The sequence below is a fragment of the Chanodichthys erythropterus genome, chromosome 21, assembly GCF_024489055.1.
Source record: "Chanodichthys erythropterus isolate Z2021 chromosome 21, ASM2448905v1, whole genome shotgun sequence".
Classification (NCBI taxonomy): Eukaryota; Metazoa; Chordata; class Actinopteri; order Cypriniformes; family Xenocyprididae; genus Chanodichthys; species Chanodichthys erythropterus.
The window spans coordinates 5,792,711-5,812,900 of NC_090241.1; the positions used below are offsets into that span (position 1 = coordinate 5,792,711).

General features: G+C 34.3%; 1 protein-coding gene across 7 annotated transcripts in view; it reads right to left on the minus strand.

Annotated features, from left to right (window-relative positions):
• Positions 1–20,190, minus strand: part of als2b (alsin Rho guanine nucleotide exchange factor ALS2 b) — a 38,184-nt gene that overhangs the window by 7,802 nt on the left and 10,192 nt on the right. For 5 of the 7 annotated variants that reach the window (XR_010893384.1, XM_067372732.1, XM_067372736.1 and 2 more), the window contains 19 exons: positions 15,689–15,886; positions 15,336–15,507; positions 14,451–14,640; positions 12,454–12,519; positions 12,084–12,246; positions 9,755–9,886; positions 9,438–9,566; positions 9,221–9,244; positions 6,373–6,443; positions 6,212–6,278; positions 5,929–6,131; positions 5,784–5,849; positions 5,609–5,707; positions 4,544–4,708; positions 4,300–4,411; positions 3,656–3,733; positions 2,292–2,425; positions 2,028–2,192; positions 483–600 (listed from right to left, as the gene is read on the minus strand). Coding sequence is in view for 6 of the 7 variants with exons in the window: in XM_067372732.1 (XP_067228833.1) it covers positions 483–600; positions 2,028–2,192; positions 2,292–2,425; positions 3,656–3,733; positions 4,300–4,411; positions 4,544–4,708; positions 5,609–5,707; positions 5,784–5,849; positions 5,929–6,131; positions 6,212–6,278; positions 6,373–6,443; positions 9,221–9,244; positions 9,438–9,566; positions 9,755–9,886; positions 12,084–12,246; positions 12,454–12,519; positions 14,451–14,640; positions 15,336–15,507; positions 15,689–15,886 (2,352 nt within the window). In the remaining variant the exon portion in view is untranslated. The remainder of the gene's footprint in view (positions 1–482; positions 601–2,027; positions 2,193–2,291; positions 2,426–3,655; positions 3,734–4,299; positions 4,412–4,543; positions 4,709–5,608; positions 5,708–5,783; positions 5,850–5,928; positions 6,132–6,211; positions 6,279–6,372; positions 6,444–9,220; positions 9,245–9,437; positions 9,567–9,754; positions 9,887–12,083; positions 12,247–12,453; positions 12,520–14,450; positions 14,641–15,335; positions 15,508–15,688; positions 15,887–20,190) is intronic. The other 2 variants (XM_067372733.1, XM_067372737.1) reach the window with 1 other exon arrangement.

Below are 20,190 nucleotides of genomic sequence, written 5' to 3' on the forward strand. Positions count from 1 at the left end.
GTACATTAGCAACATGCTAACGAAACATTTAGAAAGACAATTTAAAAATATCACTAAAAATATCATGATATCATGAATCATGTCAGTTATTATCGCTCCATCTGCCATTTTTTGCTATTGTTCTTGCTTGCTTACCTAGTCTGATGATTCAGCTGTTCCAGACGTTACTGGCTGCCCTTGTGTAATGTCTTGAACATGCGCTGGCATATGCAAATATTGGGGTCATACGTATTAATGATCCCGACTGTTACGTAACACTCGGTGTTATGTTGAGATTAGCCTGTTTTCCAGAGGTCTTTTAAACAAATGAGATTTATATAAGAAGGAGGAAACAATGGAGTTTGAAACTCAATGTATGTATTTTCCATGTACTGAACTCTTGTTATTCAACTATGCCGAGGTAAATTCAATTTTTGATTCTAGGGCACCTTTAAGAAAATATGCTTAGTATCAGTTAACTGATGACTTGGGTCAATGCTTACCTTGACAAGGTACCGACGGATTGTGTGATACACCTCTAAAGTCACAGGACCCACATGCTGAGGGATGCACTCCAGACTCTCCAGTGTTTTGTGATGAGAGCGACTCAGTAACTCTGGACTAAAACACAAACACACATGTTCAGCTTTTACTTCACACATTTCAGTCACCATAAAATAAAAATATTTTTAAATGGAATGTTGCAGTCTTTGGGCCCTATTTCTAAGCATATGTTCTAATGCGCATGGCGTAGGTGCACTTAGGGCGTGTCCGAATCCACTTTTGCTAGCCAGGAGCCATGGGTGTGTTTTGGGTGTAACGTGCAATAAACCAATCAGAGCGTCATCTCCCATTCCCTCTAAAAGCCAGGTACGCCCGCACCATGGTGGATTGCTATTTACATGCCGGAATAAAGACATCCCTCAACCTGATGAGTCCGTTTAAATACAAGTGTGTATTGCCACGATTGGTCAAATAATTAGCCAATTTCATTCGTATTTACTGCAAATAGGTAATTCTGATAAATACAATGACTATCTATTATGAAATGTAGGCATTTTTTTTTTATGTTCACGATAATAATCTTTTACATTGTAATCCATTATTTTTAATATTTGGCATGTTTGTGTGCTGCTGTACGCCCCTGTGTGTGTAATAAGCAGAGTGTACACAGGTTGCGCACCTGCCTATAGCCGCATATTACTAACGTGCTCTTTAAATAACAAAAAAATACTGCGCCATTGACTTTAGAACACGTTTTGGTTGGTTAATGGTGCAGTAATTTTCAGTTACCTCAAAATAGCAATACGCCAACAGTGCGCCTGAACACACCTCGTTTTCAGACCAGCACAGAAGGGATGGGTGCGAGTGCATTTGCTATTTAAACAACGTGGCACTGGACGTGAAAATGATAACTGCGTCGGGCTGAAACTTGCAAAAAAAAAAAACACTTGCGTCGTGCCTAGTATCACATTGCACTGGGTGTGTGAAAGGGCCTTTTATTATAAATTACACTACACTACAACCAAAATGCTTCTGAAATAAATGTAGTCAAACTTTACTAATTCTGGGTCACTGAGAATGAAAATGATGCTTACAATTGTTGAATGGCTCTAGTTTTCAAGTTATTCAAGAGTCGTATATACTGACCAATAGCATAACGAAATGGTGAAAGAAATGAGTAATAAAGGGAAGGTATCTCAATTTAAACCAGAACTAAAATACAACTTTGACAGGACCTATGAATAAATCTATGACTGGTTTGGACAGTATTTGCTTTTTAGGCAAAACAATGAATGATGCAATCTGAAGCTGGTATTGCATCATACATGATATGAATTGCATCATATTATTCCTAGAAATCATGGATGATGCAATCATAACAAACCTTACATCACTGCTGAACAAAAGGCCTAACTCATACGGTCATACTGCCCACCCCAAATCCATATTTTTTTCTTCTTAGAGTACTTAGTTGTCAGCTTAGCAACATAATAATGTCAATTTCTACTAGAATTAGCTGTGAGTGCATGAGTGTTTAAGTGTACCTGTCTCTCTGCTGTCTCAAGTTAGCAGTGAGCGCTACGGCAATGTTGTCCCACGCTGTAGTGGTTTGTCCCTGTAAGGGAGAATCACAGCCTAGCCTGTTCCAGCACTCCATGAACACGGCCTTCCACTTATCTTCGGAGTGAACCGCTAACCTGCCCAGTTTACTGCAGATAAACACAATCACACATACATATAGGCTCTCCATCAACAATGACATTCTCACTAAACATTTGAATATGTTGCACAGTTTAACACATGCTTACAGTGCATGAGCCTTCTCCTTGTCTGAGTCGTAGAGGCTGGGTTTGTAGTAGGAACCTGACATCTTTAGTCCGGTTCCCCAAACCCCACTAAAAGAGCCTTCGATAAAGTCTCCATTCGGCATGGTCAACACGCCCTGCAGAAAGAGATGATAATAGACTTGTTTTTGTGAACATAAACCACCATTTAAAGGTGCAGTAAGTGATTTCTGAGGAACACTGTTGATATTTAAAATCGACACCCAAACAAACACACCCCTCCCTTCATTGCTCCAACTCCAAAATAATGACTAACAGCTAGCGCATCAGACAGCTCGCACAGCTATGGATGAATCAGCTGTGATTCAACAACAGTATATAACAACATATCTTGGTTCTCTCAAACAATTAAAACAATGTAACTCACATATCGAGCAGAAAACAAGCACCTTGGTGTCTGTTTTCAGGCCTTCCTGCTCTCTAATGTCTCTCCAGCGCTGGAAAGCTTCTCCAATATTAACATGGGTCCTAAAGCTTCTTCCTTCAGTTATATACTTCTGACCTTTTCCTATTTGGTAATATCTTATTCTCAGCCATCTCTCTTTCTCAGTCTTTCTACAAATATCACTCTTGCTCACTCTCTCTCCTCCCCCATCATGAGCATATATGCCCCCTACTGCTGATTGGATACAAGAGTGTTTTGGTGCTCTGTGGATTGGTCCGACCTATTTACACAGCCAGGACTATGTACAAACATAACTTTTTTTTTTTTTCAGCACACACAGAACATACATCTAGCAAATATTCATTGCTTACTGTACCTTCAAAAGTTTGCAAATAGGTAAGATTTGTTTTGAAAGAAGTCTCTTACGCTCACAAAGGTTGCATTTATTTGAAAAAAATACAGTAAAAACAGTAATATTGAGAAATATTATTAAAACAACTATCTATTTTAATATACGTATTAAAGGCGAAGCTGTTCCAATTTAAAATAACAGCTTTCTGTTTTTATATATCTTAAAATGTAATTTATTCCTGTGATGGCAAAGCTGAATTTTCAGCATTATTACTCCAGTCTTCAGTGACACGTGATCCTTTAGAAATCATTCTAATATGCCGATTTGCTGCTCAAGACATTTCTTATGATTATCAATGTTAAAAACAGTTGTGCTGCATAACATTTTTTGTGGAAACTGTGATAATTTTTTTCAGAATTCTTTGATGAACAGAAAGTTCAAAAAGCATTTATTTGAAACAGAAATCATCTGTAACAATGTTAAAGTCTTTTCAGTCACTTTTGATCAATTTAAAGTATTATTGCTCAATAAAAATATTCATTTCTTTAAAAAAAATTTACCCCAAAAGTGTTTGTGAGCATTATAAATCACCTTTCCATTTAGAGTCCAGTCTTCTGAAAATTCCCCTTCATATGTGGTGTCATCTTCAGACAGTAACACCCCAGTCCCCTAGGAAAGAAACAAATTATAAGATAAAAATGAAATCATCCAAAGTTATTCTCTGTGCATATGTCAAGGTTTTGACTTTTTTTTTTTGTTAGGTTCAAAGACAGTAAATCATAATGTGTGGGGACTATAGAGAAAAAACAGGAGATATATTTTGTAGTGAAAAGATGGCACTTTGTTCAATTTGTTAAAAAAATATTTTAATAAATAAATCGTATTCATAATATTTCTATAGTGCAGTAACAGTTAAATAAAAGCAACAAGGCTCAAGTGGCCATTATATATTGTGAATATAGTCATAATCCTCAAGTTGTTCTAAACCTATATGAATTTCTTTATTTTGCTAAACACAAAAGAAGATATTTTGAAGAAAAAATACTCTGGTCAATTTTTTTCACACTACAGAAGAAGTCAGTGGTGTCCATCAACTTGGTTACCGATTTTTTTAAAATGTTTTTTTTGTGTTTAGCAGAAGAAAGAAATTCATACAGGTTTGGAGCAACTAGAGGGTGAATAAATGGGTGAACTATCCCTTTAAACAAAAACAAATGTGTTTATGTGAATCTCACCATCATTTTGTTGTTGCTAAAAGCACCTTCATAGTACAGGCCGAATTGTGTAACAACAACTCCGTTCCCCTGCCGCTGATCATCCAGCCACATGCCCATGTACTTCTCCCCTCTGACACAAAGCACAATTATTATAGTGCACATAAATTTACTCATTTTAATGTGTGTAATATGTTTAATACATTCCAACTAAAGGCACATAAGTGCCACAACCATTATGCGACCTCATCCCTTGTCTATTTACCTGGTGATGTCATCAAAAACTCCATAGCCAGATTTTTTGTCATATTGCCACTGGCCGATGAAGACACTGGGAGAGGTGGAATTCAGCTTCCCACTACGCAACATCCCATGACCGTGACGCATGTTATCTTGAAACGAGCCCTCGTACACTTCACCAGATGCATACCTGAACACAAACACACACACACTCTGTCAGAACTTCCATTAAATCAAATCACAATTTGATTTACACAGTTTATATTTATGCTTTTTATTTAAATTTTTTTTTCTATTCATTTTACACTGATTTATCAAATCTCAAAAGTATGGAAGCTTGTTTCTGCCACAGAATAAACAATAAAAAAAAGGTAATTGTGACATTTAATCTCAAAATTCTGGCTTGTTTTCTTGCAATTGCGTGATATAAACTCACAATTGTGAATTAAAAACTTTTTTTCTCGCAATTGTAAGATATAAAGTTGTGAGATACAATTCTGACTTTATATCTCACAATTGTGAGTTTATATCGCGCAATTCTGACTTCTTTTATCAGAACTGTGAGATATAAACTCGCAATTGTGAGAAAAAAAGTCAGAATTGTGAGATAAAAAGTCACAATTACCTTTTTAATTTTTTATTCAGTGGCGGAAACAAGCTTTCATACAAAAGACTTACCATCACAGAAATAAATTCTATTTTAAAATATATTTAAGTCCCCCTGTATAATTGTATCACCAAAATGACATATTTAAAAAAAATTTCCTGTGAAAAAAAATCTTCATGCCTTAAAATAGCTTGAATGTAACTCCCTTGCCTCATTTAATATAAGCGGATCAACGAATATGCAAATTAGCACCGCCTCCACTCGCTCACGCCAGCTCAGAGATCCACTCGGTCAACTTACTGAAGTAAACGCAGCACAATGGTATCGCTCTTTACAACATCGGACACATAACGGTAATTAATATGATTAGCCTTTTGCTTGACTATGTTATCAAACAACTAATAATGTGTTGCTAATGTAAAAAAAATTAACAAATATAATAAACTAAAAATAATATACAAAAATAAACACACAATCACCAACCTGAATGTTCCAAAGCCGTGCATCTTGCCATCCTTCCACTGCCCTTGGTAATGATCACAGCTGTTCAGGTTTTTGTTCGGCACAATGTAATCTCCAAAACTGCAAAGAAAACAATAGCTGAAATATTTCCAGAAATGGAAAATAAAAGCCAGCATAAAAAATAGTTGCCACTAACCCATCTTCAAGGCCGTTCTTGAATGTCCCTGTGTACATTCGTCCATCGAGCCATTTAACCACGCCCCTAGAATACAAACATAGCCAATCATTATCTTCCCTCTTAAGAAGATTTCACACCCACAATTCCCTGTCCAATGGCCTACCGTCCATGGGGTTTCCCTGAGACCCAACGGCCCTCATACGTGGCCTCTTTGAGCCGACTGTCTTTGTAGAACGTGTACGATGCCGTCCGTGAAATGGGCGGGTCTGCTCTCTGTGTCACCCCTGTAGAAGGCGGTATCCCATCATGCCCCAGTCCGCTAAGCGCCTGCTCCACCGCCTGGTTTATAGAACGAAGCCATTTTGCCTGGGAAGCAGGACATAACTATTTAACCAACTACACGTTTCTGAAAAGCTCATTATCATATTGAGTCAAGCTGGGTCTACCTTTTCAGCTGGAGAAGAGGCCAGCAGAGTGAAGCTCTCTTCAGGTGAAGTCACTTTTAAACCATATCTGCACAAAACAACACAAATCAACACTCTATAAAACAACATATACACACACTTTACAACTATATAATGCTAATGTACATGACTGGCACACTCACAGGCCCGTGTTCTCCTCAGAAATCGGCTCCACCCACAGAGTAGCCAATGGGAAGACGTGATGAGTGGAAAACTGGGAGGGATTAAAAAAAGAAATGTAACTAAAGCAAGAACAATATACAGAAAATAAATGCACTCGGAATGTAAACAATTCTGCTTTCCATTCCTGGTCAGTGATGCACAATATATCAGTATCATATCAGTTGTCAATAGATATTAGGAGATCTGTGTATATATATATGTTGGATATTTAATCATGTATGTCAGATGTCAAAATGAATATCCGTTTTTCATACTGTTACACTACTGTTCAAAAGTTTACCAGATTTTCTATGTTTTTAAAAGTCTCACCAAGGCTGCATTTATTTGATCAAAAATAAAGGAAAAACGCAATACCTTGAAATATTAGTGCAATTTAAAATAACTAATAATTTACTCCTGTAATGGCAGAGCCGAATTATTAACATTATTCCAGTCCATGATCCTTCAGAAATTCTATGATGCTGATCTGGTGTGCAAGAAACATTCTTCTTCTTATTATTATTATTATTATCACAGTTGAAAACGATTGTGCTGCTTGATATTTTTGTGGAAACCAAGCTACATTTTTTTTAAGAATTAAAGATGCAATAGGTGATTCTATACAGAAACATTTTTTGTTATACTGGTTGAAAGTCTCCTCATATCCTGATAGCAATCACTTGTTAAATGGTCTAAATGTATTTTTATAAATATAGATAATCTGTGGAAGACATTGGATCATAAAATGTTCATTAAATTATTATATTCGGTCCAAATGAAATAATACAATGTCCTACCTGCATGTTTTTATATACCGTCACCCTTTATGCTATGAAGAGTTTATACAGACAGACCTCAGTCACAGGAAGCAAACAGCAGCCACCTTTTACAGTTCCTACTGAATCAAAACAATGAGCTTATGCTGCGTTCACGCCATAACTACCGTAATTAAGAGATGGCAACCCGTGACGTTCTAACCAGAGCTGTTCACGTCTTCAGACTCAGAAATATGCGTATCCATGTCAACAATATCAACAAGAAAAATAAATCTGCAGCAGTCAGGTACAAGCTCTCCAAGTTGTTTATGTTCATTATTAATGTAATGTTATGTGCTTTGAGACATGAGCTAGTTTAACGTTGTCTCTTGTGATGCTTTGCCAAGAGCAGCTGTGTGTCTGTGCGCATTCATGCGTTTTGGAGGAGGACAGTGTGGCCTTGGACAGCGATTTGCAGGGAGGTTGAGATTGTATGCTTTCTATGCTAGCAGGCTAACGTTAACATTTCCCTGATCACCTACTGCACCTTTAAGATTCTTTGATGAATAGAACGTTTCGAAAGAACAGCATTTGAAATAGATTTTTTTAAACAATGTAAATGTCTTTACAGATCAATTTAATGCATCCTTGCTGAATAAAGGAATTAAAATACTTTCAAAAAACATACTGACCTTAAGTTTCTGAACGGCGGTGTATAATGCCTAAATTCACTTGTAGACTTTAAAAGGAATGAATTTAGTTTTTGGGTTTTATTTTTCATTAAGACAATGAAAAGAATTTATAGAATTTAAATATCTGAAATTTGGAATTCAGATTTCATAGGGTTTGTTTACAAGCATCAAGCTAAATTGTATCTGGTAAACAGTGATATTTTGATTCAGTGTATTTTGACTACAGGATAATGAAACTTAACACAAGCACATATCAAACATAAACCAACTGTGAATTGGCTTACAGTTGTTGTAGGTTGTTGACTAAAATGTAAAATGTTGAACATATTGTTCTTTCACATATATATTTTTTTTGTTCTTTTAGGATGGAAAGGGATAATGCTGATGAAAGGACAAACAGACACATATAGACACTGTAAGAGGTGTCAAGGGGAAAAAACGGGGATAAAAATAATGGATCATCATCTCAAATACTCACTGATACATTCACTAAGACGAGACTACTGTTTAACATCCAGCACAACATGCCCCTTAATTACAACCAGATACAGGTACAATTATGCATAAATGCTGTAACATGTCTTTAACAAAGGGTTTGCAAGCAGGAAGCCTTGGAATGTACCCAACCAGATGTACTGTCATCTTACTAGAGTTTTATACCACACAGAAACAAACTTTGGACAAGGTAGCATTACAGGTATTTCTGTCAAAACTACAGGTTCAGACTGAACTCTATTGCAATAATACATTATAATAATTGATTACATTCTCTTTAAAGGAATAGTTTAGAGTTAAATAACACTCAAGTTTCCTGACAGCATCTGCGGCCACAGAAAATCATTTTGACTCGTCCCTCAGTTTGTACAGTAATATGCTTCAAATGGAAGCCTATGGAGAGTTTGTACAGCACAACAAAAAGTTTAAAATATGAAACGGCCACACTGTTGCAAAAGGATAATAACATGATGTAACTATCAAAGTACTTTTTAGGGGAGTAAAATGTCTCCACCCACAGGAATTAAATAGATAACACATAAGCAGAAATTCATCCACCTTGAAATGAAGTCTCACTTCAAACTGACTTGCCCCATAGACTTATTATAATAGTTAACCAATATTAAATGTAAACCCATAAAAAAACAACTTTATTACTTGAAATATTTTTATACTAAATTATATTTCTATCTTTTTTATTGTAGGATGAGTCAAGATTATTTTCTGCATTAAGTGGATGCCTCAAGCATTAAATAAAAGTTTTATTTAACTGTTAATATTCCTTTAACAGAAGCACTGACTAAACACTACAGCTGTAGGGTGCATCCTTGGGCACTAGGGGACAGTATGCTATGGGGAAACTCTTCATTCGTACAGCCCATACTTACAAGACTCTTATAGGGGACCATGCCCTACCAAAACAAAGATAAACATCACTAAAACATCAGTCATTGGAAACAGATTGTTAGTCAGGCCCTATATGCAAATATAAAAAACAAGTGAAAGCATTGTGTAAGGAAAGAAGGATGAGACCAACAGAAAAGGCAGAGATAAAGCGGAAATGAAACTGAAATGGCAGTAAAACGTATATTTAAAAAGGCAAACCTGTGCGTGAACAAGTGCATCGTTGAACAGCATGAACCAGTTGACGGAAAAACGTCCTGCGTTCTGAAGAGTTAAAGCCTTATTACTGCTCTCGCAGATCAGCCGACGAGATGGTTTACGAAGAGAGTCCTGAGAAGAGAGGAGAACTCTTAATTAACAGTCCAACTTCATCCACGTCGTCTCTCTACTCCACTCTCTACACAAGTACACTGAAATAAAACTATCTGCTCAGCAGGAAGAGCACCTGGCTGTCTGATGTGAATTAAACTGACATGTAAAGTGCTTGAAGGGCTTGAGACAAAAGCAAGGTGACTCACGGTCATCTTTCCAGGAAAGCTCTTCCAGAAGTGGAGCGTGTATTCAGCTTCCTTCCTCCTCTTCTTCAGATGAAGAGCCATGGATTCATACTTTGAGCAGGCATCCTGCAGCTTCTGATAATCCACAGAACTCTGTCATACAGAGACAGAAGTGAGATTTATGTAATGAGGGAGTGTTGAGTGATAATCAGTGGACACTGCAGCTCTGCCAGTATTGTGTTTTTGAATATAATGAGACACACAAAAAAGATAAACTCAGCCAACCTGAATATGTGTGTTTTTTATGTTTTTTTGCTTATTCAGGTTGGTTCAGTTTATCATTTGGTATGGTCATATTTATATATATGTATATATATACATACATACACATACATGTACACACATACATATACAAAAATACTTTTTAGAACCACTTTTCGCAGAAATTAACCGCAAATACAAATAAAATTAAAATATCACCTAATATAAAATATTTCATAACAGGTACAAACAAAATGATAACCCCCCCCCATCCAACCTGAATAAGCAAATCTATATGTATATATTTATATGCTTATTCAGGTTCGATAGGTTTATCATTTTTTTTAAGTCATAAATGAGAAACACCACCAATCTGAATGAGCAAAAAAAACAGATAAATACATATAAAACACACACACACACACACATACACACACACACACATACACATATATATATATATATATAATATATTATATATATATATATATATATATATATATATATATATATATATATATATATATATATATATATATATATATATATAATATATATATATATATATAATATATAGATATATATATATATATATATATATATATATATATATATATATATATATATATATATATATATACACATATACAGTACAGACAAAAAGTTTGGAACCACTAAGATTTTTAATGTTTTTAAAAGAAGTTTCGTCTGCTCACCAAGGCTACATTTATTTAATTAAAAATACAGTAAAAACCAGTAATATTGTGAAATATTATTACAATTTAAAATGACTGTTTTCTATTTGAATATTTTTCACATAGTAATTTATTCCTGTGATGGCAAAGCTGAATTTGCTATGATTTGCTGCTCAAGAAACATTTAATGTGTACAATTGTACAAAATATTTGTGTACAATATTTTTTTTCAGGATTATTTGATGAATAGAACAGTGTTTATCTGAAATCTAATCTTTTGTAACATTATAAATGTCTTTACTGCCACTTTTGATTGATTTAATGCATCCTTGCTGAATAAAAGTATTCATTTCTTTAATTTCTTTTCAAAATATAAAAATAAAAATTCTTACTGACCCCAAACTTTTGAACGGTAGTGTATAATGCTACAGAAGCTTTGTATTTCAGACAAATGCTGTTCTTTTGAACTTTCTATTCATCAAGGAATCCTGAAAAAAAACGTACACAACTGTTTTCAACATTGAAAATAATCATAAATGTTTCTTGAGCAGCAAATCAACATATTAGAATGATTTCTGAAGGATCATGTGACACTGAAGACTGGAGTAACGATGCTGAAAATTCAGCTTTGCCATCACAGGAATAAATTACTTTGTGAAATATATTCAAATAGTAAACAGTTATTTTAAATTGTAATAATATTTCACAATATTACTGTTTTTTACTGTATTTTTAATTAAATAAATGTAGCCTTGGCGAGCAGATGAAACTTCTTTTAAAAACATTAAAAATCTTAGTGGTTCCAAACTTTTGGTCTGTACTGTATATGTGTATATGTGTTTATGTATATATGTATATATGTATATATATATATATATATATATATATATATATATATATATATATATATATATATATATATATATATATATATATATATATATATATATATATATATATATATATATATATATATATATATATATATATATATATATATATATATATATATATATATATATATATATATATATATATATATATATATATTCATATCTGAATAAGCAAAAAACAAATGAATACAAATTAATTATATTTATTTATCATTTTTCATATTAGGTGACATTTAAATTTTATATGTATTTGTGGTTAATTTCTGCCAAAAGTGGTTCTAACAAGTATTTTTTTTAGACCACAGTTGTATTAGTGAAGACGAATCAGAGCCAGCAAAACATTACAATTTACCTTTACATTAGCACATTATGGTTTCATGCAGTAACAATAAAACAGGAAAAAACTCAAATAATAATCAAATAATAAGTCACATAATTTTAATAGGTGCATGTTTTTTGCTGAAATGGACAAAAATGAAGTGTTATTGTGTAAGTACCCACCACCTCATAGCAGGTAGCCAGTTTCAGCAGCAGTCGCCCATATTCATGCAGGTGCTTTATGGGTAGGTAAAAGAGATGCGCCAGAACGTCCGCTAAGGGCAAACCCTCTTCAGAACATTCAGACAACCTCTGAACAACCTCTGCCCCTTTGCCAAACACATCACTACAAACAGACAGATACAACCAGACAGATTCATTATATAACTGTGATATAATTCAATCTGTAATCATGTAAATTTCAGCATCTGTAAAATATTAGCACTTCATGAGCAATAGCAAATAATTTGCTTGCGATATTATGGAATCGGAGGACAGTAAAGGCTTAGGAAAGCATTTGGGACAGGGCATAACACACACATATACCACTTACTGGCAAGGTTTGACAAGGGCTTGAAATCCTCCCATGACTAAGAGATCACCCACTGCAGAACAGTACCTGCATGACACAATAAGAAAGATAAGGACATTATTACAGCTAGGAAAATGAGCCAACTTGAGAAGGAGGATACAACACTTTTGTGCAATAAATTCCCATGACCTTTACAATCATTTATTTCAGAATAATATTTGTAATGACTATAGAGAGACTGCAGCCAGAAAGAGTAATTTCAAGTTGATTGAATAAATGTACTGAAAACAGAGATTCCCATGAATTTTTAAAGTGCCCCATAGGCCATCACACTTCTGCATACGAAAAGCAGAAGCTTCTGCAGAATGTATCAATGGCTGTGCCCATAGCACGGGATTGTTATGATTTATTTATGTAAAATTCAGCACAGATACTTCTTCAAAAGATACCAACCTCAGTTTACAATCATTAATTGAGTATTGTGAAACAAAGAAAAAAGGTGGCATAATATTCCAACGCATATTTCCTGATTGAAAGGGGAGCCTGCAAGCCATACTATAGGTGTATGTGTAAACAATTTTTTTCAGGATTCTTTGATGAATAGAAAGTTGAAAAGAACAGCTTTTGACATCACAGAAATAAATGACATTTTAACAAACCTACAAACTTACATAGGTTCGCGCAAGTAAGACTGGAATTACAAACGACTCGTTTTAGGCAATTCAGAATCAGTTCTTTCTTTTGGGAGACAATAACTCCATGTAATTTAATGTTTTTAATTACATTTTAAATAAAAAAAAGAAAATAAAAAAAAAGAATGAAAATTCCCTGACATTTCCAGGTTTACCAGGTCCTTGCACACTCCAAACTTGGCAACACAGAGAAAACCCCTCGAACAGAGATATCAGATTCTGAATCGACTTTTAAAAATAACGACAACACTTCAAAAGAAAATCTCAACTTACAATCATCTTAAACAACTGAGGTTCTGTCTGATTAAAGACATTTGAGGATTTTTTCAATTATACATCATATTAGAAGTATTAAATATGTTTGATGCTAGAATATGTTTCTTTTGAATTAGAAGTTAATTCAGTACAGCTCTGTAGAGAATATAACATGCTGAAAACATCCTGAAATTCAGGAACACAGCAGGTTACAGTAATCTGATTTCAAGATTAACTGTGTTTATCTGGTCAGACTGCACTCAACAGGTGTCTTGTGCTCTGGCACTTTCCACAAAATTGATGAACGCTGAACAGGCATTGATATTTAAACATGTCTGATCCTATGGGTTAAATATGGTCATGGTTGTGACACATCTACACTGTACACTCTAAAGAGCAATATAAATCCTGCATTTCATGTTATCTCCTCATTAAAGGTGCTAAAGAGGATCTTTTCGTCGACTGAGAAACCAAAGACTGTTAGTGAGTTTTTGAAATTAGCGCATACGTAAGAACTGCCCCCTTCCTTCACAGCTCATTTCGAGGCAACGCCTCCCAAAACTCGTGCACGAGTATTGGAACACGAGTGTTTATCACCGGGATTCGCTGTGTCGTGTTAGTGGATTCATTATGTCGGACTCACCGCAGGTAACTCATAATCTGCAGTTGTTACTCCTGTCTCCTGACAAAAACATCGCATGCAGCGCCTGTGGAGTGTGGAAAGTTACTGGAGCGCGCAGCCGCGCACGTCTCGCACAAGGAACGTCACGGCAGTGATTGACAAGCCAAAGGGCCAATGTAAACGATTGGCTGATGTTTTTAAGGCCCTACCTCGTGCACAGATGATGTATATTAATATTATTCCTTTCAGTGCACCTAATAAATAGTCTTTTATCAGTTAGTAAAGACAGTTTCAAGTAATATTGCAAAAATGTATAAAACAAAACATCCTCTTTAGCACCTTTAATGAGCACAGGGTAACGAACAACAGCCCACGGCTCTTATTCCATCTGCTGAGGTAACTACTTCATGCCTTCAGATTCTTTAATTGTGTGTGTGCAGTATACTTGCTCTGAATATGTGTCCAGGAACAGATGTGCGTCGTCAAGAATAACAAGACCTCGGATATCACGTGACCGCCGCAGGAAGGAGGTTAGAGAGGCAGAGTTTTGACCCGTGAGCTGAGACAGCCGACTCAATCGTCCAATCAGATTTTGCAGTAGCCCTGCAGTGGACTGACCGAGGGTGGAGCTTAGAGAATCTTAAAAAATAATAATAAAAAAATAATGTAAGACCTACAAATTCTAAATAATTAATCAAACACACAGGACAGCATTTCTTGTTTTGAGCTTTATTTATTTATTTATTTTTTTAAATTGAGCAACATTTCTGATAATTCTGAACGCTCAATTTTAAGAATAACTATATTATATTATATTATAAGATATATTTTTGCATACAGGTGTTAGTTTAGTATCATTGATATACAATTTTAGTTTATGTTAATATTTTGAATTAGGTTTTATGTTTGTATTTTCACTTTAATTTTAGTTCAAAATAATAGTAATTTGTTGTATTTTGTCATTTGTATTATATTTTTAAAATGTGTCTAGAGCAATTATTAATATTTATTTATTTAGTTAATTATGTTGCAGTACTTCAACTTTAAACGGAAATGAGAAATTGTGCCTTGGTAACAAGCTGAAACAAAATAAGTTTTTTATATTTTATTTTATTTTAGTTAATATTTATTTCATTTCAAGTAACATATTTTGTATGGTTTTACATTTAGTTAACAATAACCTTGTTGCATAAATCAAGGGACTGTAAATGTACAGCTTGTGCAGAGCTATAATGAAGATATGCTAATGAAAGTCTAAATCAGAGAATCAAAACAGTTATCGTCACACACACACACACACACACACATACACACACACACACACACTGTCATACCCAGTTTGAGCAATGGTTGGAGCAGAAGACTCTTGACATTGCTGAGTTTGCAGTAATATTTCCTCTCTGCGGCCGCCAGCTCATGCAGACTTGCAATAAAACCCATTACATTACGATCAGTCAGCGCCGCACATGTCCGTCCTCCTGAGCACACTCTGCTTACATAGCCCAACTACCACACATACACACACAATAAAAAGAGTCATAAGTTATGTAAATAACAGTAATAACACAGCATCAATGTACACAATTCAAAACGCAGTAATCAGAGAATATAGTTTATTATATACAATAGCAATTTGAAGTGATGATGATGATGATGATGATGATAATAATGACAAAGTTTTGCTCACATTCATACAAAAGGGCAGCAGCACCGGTTGCTGTGTGTATTCTCCGGTCTGCTCCTCCTCCTCCTCCGTTTGCTCCGTCACCTCTTTCACCTGCTGCCCACTGTAGTACAGGATTGGCTGGATACAGTCTCCATCAGCCAATAAGAGAGTGTGTTGTTGACCCGCCCCTATATCCCAAACGCGAATCCCATCTGACAGCTGAGCAAAGACAAAAGAGGACAAACAAAGCAAACAAGTCATGAATCAGTATGTTTTCGACACAAATTTAGGCACTAGCAAGGGCCTTAATTTACTAAACATTGAAACGCTGATGGCTCGATTTACTATTACATGATTGTGTAGTTAAAACATCATTGGTATATCAATAACATCAGGAAAATATATATCATATTAGTATGACTTGTTTTGTTTATCATGCATCTTCCTTGTAGATGTTATATAATACAGTGCCCTAATGAAATATTTACTCATCCTCCATTTTTTATGGTTTAAGTGAACAGTTGATGCTCACTGCTTTTTATAGTGCATTGTGGGAATTGTTAGGCATGCCCTGACATTTGTGCTTTTTTCAGTTGTTCATAAACATATTAATAGAAAAAGTGTCATTACACTGTATTCAGCACAAACTAGGCTACAATAATATGTGAGGAACATGTATGTACATGTTTGTGTTTTTGAAGGAATAACATTTATGCGTGGTTATTGAAAAAACAAAAAACTTAAGTCACTGAAATAAGGCTAAAAAAAGTATAGTAAATCTGTGTTCATAAGACTTTAGGGTATTGGAGGTTGTAGACTAGAATTTTTGCTTCAAAATTATGTAAAAATTATGCTGCCTACTCCTTCATATAAAACAATATATTGATTTAGTTTTTGTAAGACACTTTTTGCCAAGAAACACAGTATGCGAGGAGGCGTGAATCACCACTGAAAATGGGCCATTTACACCTGAGAAGACAAAAGAATTGGATAGTAATGAGCTGAAATGACTTGCATATTAATGAGGCATTTCAGTCAGGTAGGCTGTGAAAAAAACCTTCTGTGATGTCTCAAGCTCATCATGATATAAAGTAATGGTTTTATATTATACTTTAAAATATAATGTATTTCTGTGATGCAAAGAGTCTGAATATAGGCTTTTAGTTTAAAAGCATGCACATTTGGAGAAATATTGGATTCTCATATGCTTATGTCAATTTTCTATACAGAGGAGTTATATTAATTTAATATTCATTGTCATTACTATAAGCGCTGGTGTTTTCAATTCATCCTTGAAGTCGGAGGGCGCTCTGTGTAATTTTAGTCCACAAATTCATCTAAAAGAAGAAGAGGCTATTCCATGAATGGAGTTTCCAATACATACAGCAGCAGGAGGGCGCTAAAGAAACAAAAACTCGTCTAAAATTCGTCTGTAGAAGAAAAGTAAACAGGAAGTAACTGCATGTCTTCTAGAGATCGCTAACCAATGACTTTTACAATCCAGATAAACACTTTTCAAGACAATAAATACACGATTGAGGTGACGAATGCATGTATTGACTGAATTTGCGTCTGAATAGCGCTGATTCTGTGGGTGTGGCCGCATTAGCGGATAATGAGCTGAATCACAGATTTCTGACATGGCTCTCTTTTCATACAGATTACATAAACACAGAAGGTTTGTTTTCAATTTGACTTACATGATTTAAAACCTGACATCTTAACTTTTTTTATACATAAGTGTTATTTTTTTGTATTCACTAAGTTAGAGTTCATTTTCTGAGAACTTTCAGATTGGAGTTCGTTCAGAGGGAGATGAGAGATCACGCATCATGTTAGTTTTCTTTATTTTACAAAAAGCACAACATTCTGTTTTTACTCTGAGTGTACACAAATGAAAGAAGATATTCCACAGATTAAAATGGTGTATAACTCTTAATTGTATGTGCAACAGTGACGGAGTATTTTGAGTCTCTTTCACACTGATAAGAAAAAAACCACGGTGGTATCGCCGGCGATACCGTCAGACCTCAGAGTGTTAAAGTTTGAGTGCACCCTTGGCAGTGTTAAGACTACTGAATTAGGGAGCTTAGCAGGAAGCATCCAAGCAAACTGGATACATGTGTACACTACATGTGTAAAGACTCACACTGCTGCAAGGTGTGCAGGAGTGTCAACAGTTTCTAACCTTGCCATACTTGCAAGGCAAATTCCCATAAGCAACTAGACCAGAGAAAAAATAAATAAATTAATTAATTAATTAATTTTGGGGACAACCTTAAAGGCAAAAGAAATGTAAATAATTTTCTTTTCTTAATTCTAATTTCTTTTATGGTAGTTTTATTCTGTTATATAATTATAATGGGCTTCATTTAAAAACAATGGTATACCCGCATTTAAGTAAATGTGTGTTGTTATAGTGCTATATACAGTACTATGTTATAAAGAATAATATAAGAAATTGTACCAATTTGAATTAATAAAATGTACAGAAATTGTATTTCTATAAAAAAATATATAATTAATATTATAATAATTATAATAAAATATTTTTCTATTATAGTTAATATATTTAATATTATAAATTAAATATTTAAATATTTTCCGACCTCAAACTTTTGAAAGGTAGTGTAGTTAATTATAATAATAATATTAATATTATTATAATATTTATAATAATATTAATATTTTTATTATTAACTACACTACCTTTCAAAAGTTTGAGGTCGGAAAATTTGCCTATGCTCACCAAGGCTACATTTGTTTGCTCCAAAATACAGTAAAAATTGAAAAATGAATTTTCAACTGAATTTTCAGCATTATTACTCCAGTCTTCAGTGTCACACGATCCTTCAGAAATTATTTTAATATGCTGAGCTGGTGCTCAAGTAATATTTCTTATTATTATCAATGTTAAAACAGTAACAGTTATAAAACAGTTTGAGCGGTTTAATAATTTTGTGGAAATGTGATTTTTTGCCCCCAGAATTCTTTGATGAATAGAAAGATGAATGGAACAGAATTTCCCTGAAAATTAAATCTTTTGTAATTTTATAAATGTCTTTATTTTCAATGTTGATAAATTTAATGTATCCTTGCTGAATAAAAGTATTACTTTCTTTGAAACACTTTTGAATGTTTTGAATGAGTGTAGAAAAAAAAAAAAAAAAAAAAATTATATATATATATATATATATATATATATAAAATGACATGTCTAAAGGCCTTTATAATAATAAAAAACAAAGATATGACATCCAAAGTATGTGAGGTAGTACAACTAGATCTCTTTTACTGAAACCAAAAGGTTGTAATTATATTTTACTGCATATAAAAGCATTTTAAAGATTTTGAAGTGTCAAAAGGTCATTTGGTTTAACCGTCCAAAGGCCCATACAGGCATTTTATTAGTGATTAAAATATCTTAAAATGTAATAAATGTATATATTTTTTTTATTAAGGCATGATTTTATAACATCATATGTCAACATAGTGCAAAATGGTAGTAAAATTATGTGTAGAAGTTGTTTCTTTGTTATGAGAAAGAATGTCTGGAAAAATGAATCTCACTGATGTCATTCGGAGTAAACGATATAAAGAGACCATTTTGAATCAAGTCATGCAGTCAGTTTCATGTGACAGGATGTGACATCATTCAGACACCTGCAAAGGCCCACATGCAGTGCGTTCCAAATGGGATATATCGCCCTCCGAAGGGCACTTCGGAATGAAACCAATCATGGCCACCATATTGAAGGGTCGTTCCAAACCAAAGTGCTCAAAACTGGTCACTTCAAAGGGCCCTTCAGAATGAAGGATTTCAAAGGGTACAACTGATGGATACTTCAGGCCCCATGATCCTTTGCACAGGGAAGTTGTTTGACGTCACAGAAAGGGAGGCTCGGAGTTCGATTTTACCTATAAATGTATATACAGTATTTTTTTATACTACTGTAATATTTATATGAGTTAGATTTGGTACATTATTATGGTCAAAATGAAATTGTACTTCAACAAAAATACTTTACAGCTACCTTTATCAGTCCATTCAAATGTTTCAAATACATAGACACAATATACATTACATTTAACATAAAAGACCGGCAGTAGCTTATAATGTTACTACAGTAAATGAATGCGTATTAATCTACAAAGAGTACACCAGGGGAAAAAAGAGGAAGGCGCCTCCTCGATTGTCTCGTTAAGATGACGCAGCAGTGCTTTCCAAAAAAAAAGTTTTTTTGACCTCTACACCCTTCATCCTTTTGAAGCTCTCACTCCAGAATGTAAACCATTTGAAGGGATTAGGGTATAGGAATGAGCCCTTCCAAATGGATGGTCTTGAAGCAAAGTAACAACAAACTCCAATATGTTCAAAACTCAGCTGCCACAATCCTAACAAGGATAAGAACCCGAGAGCATATCACCCCTATCTTGGAGTCCCTACATTGGCTTCCAGTCAGGTTTCGTGTAGATTTTAAAATTCTCATGTTGACTTATAAGGCCTTACACGACTTAGCCCC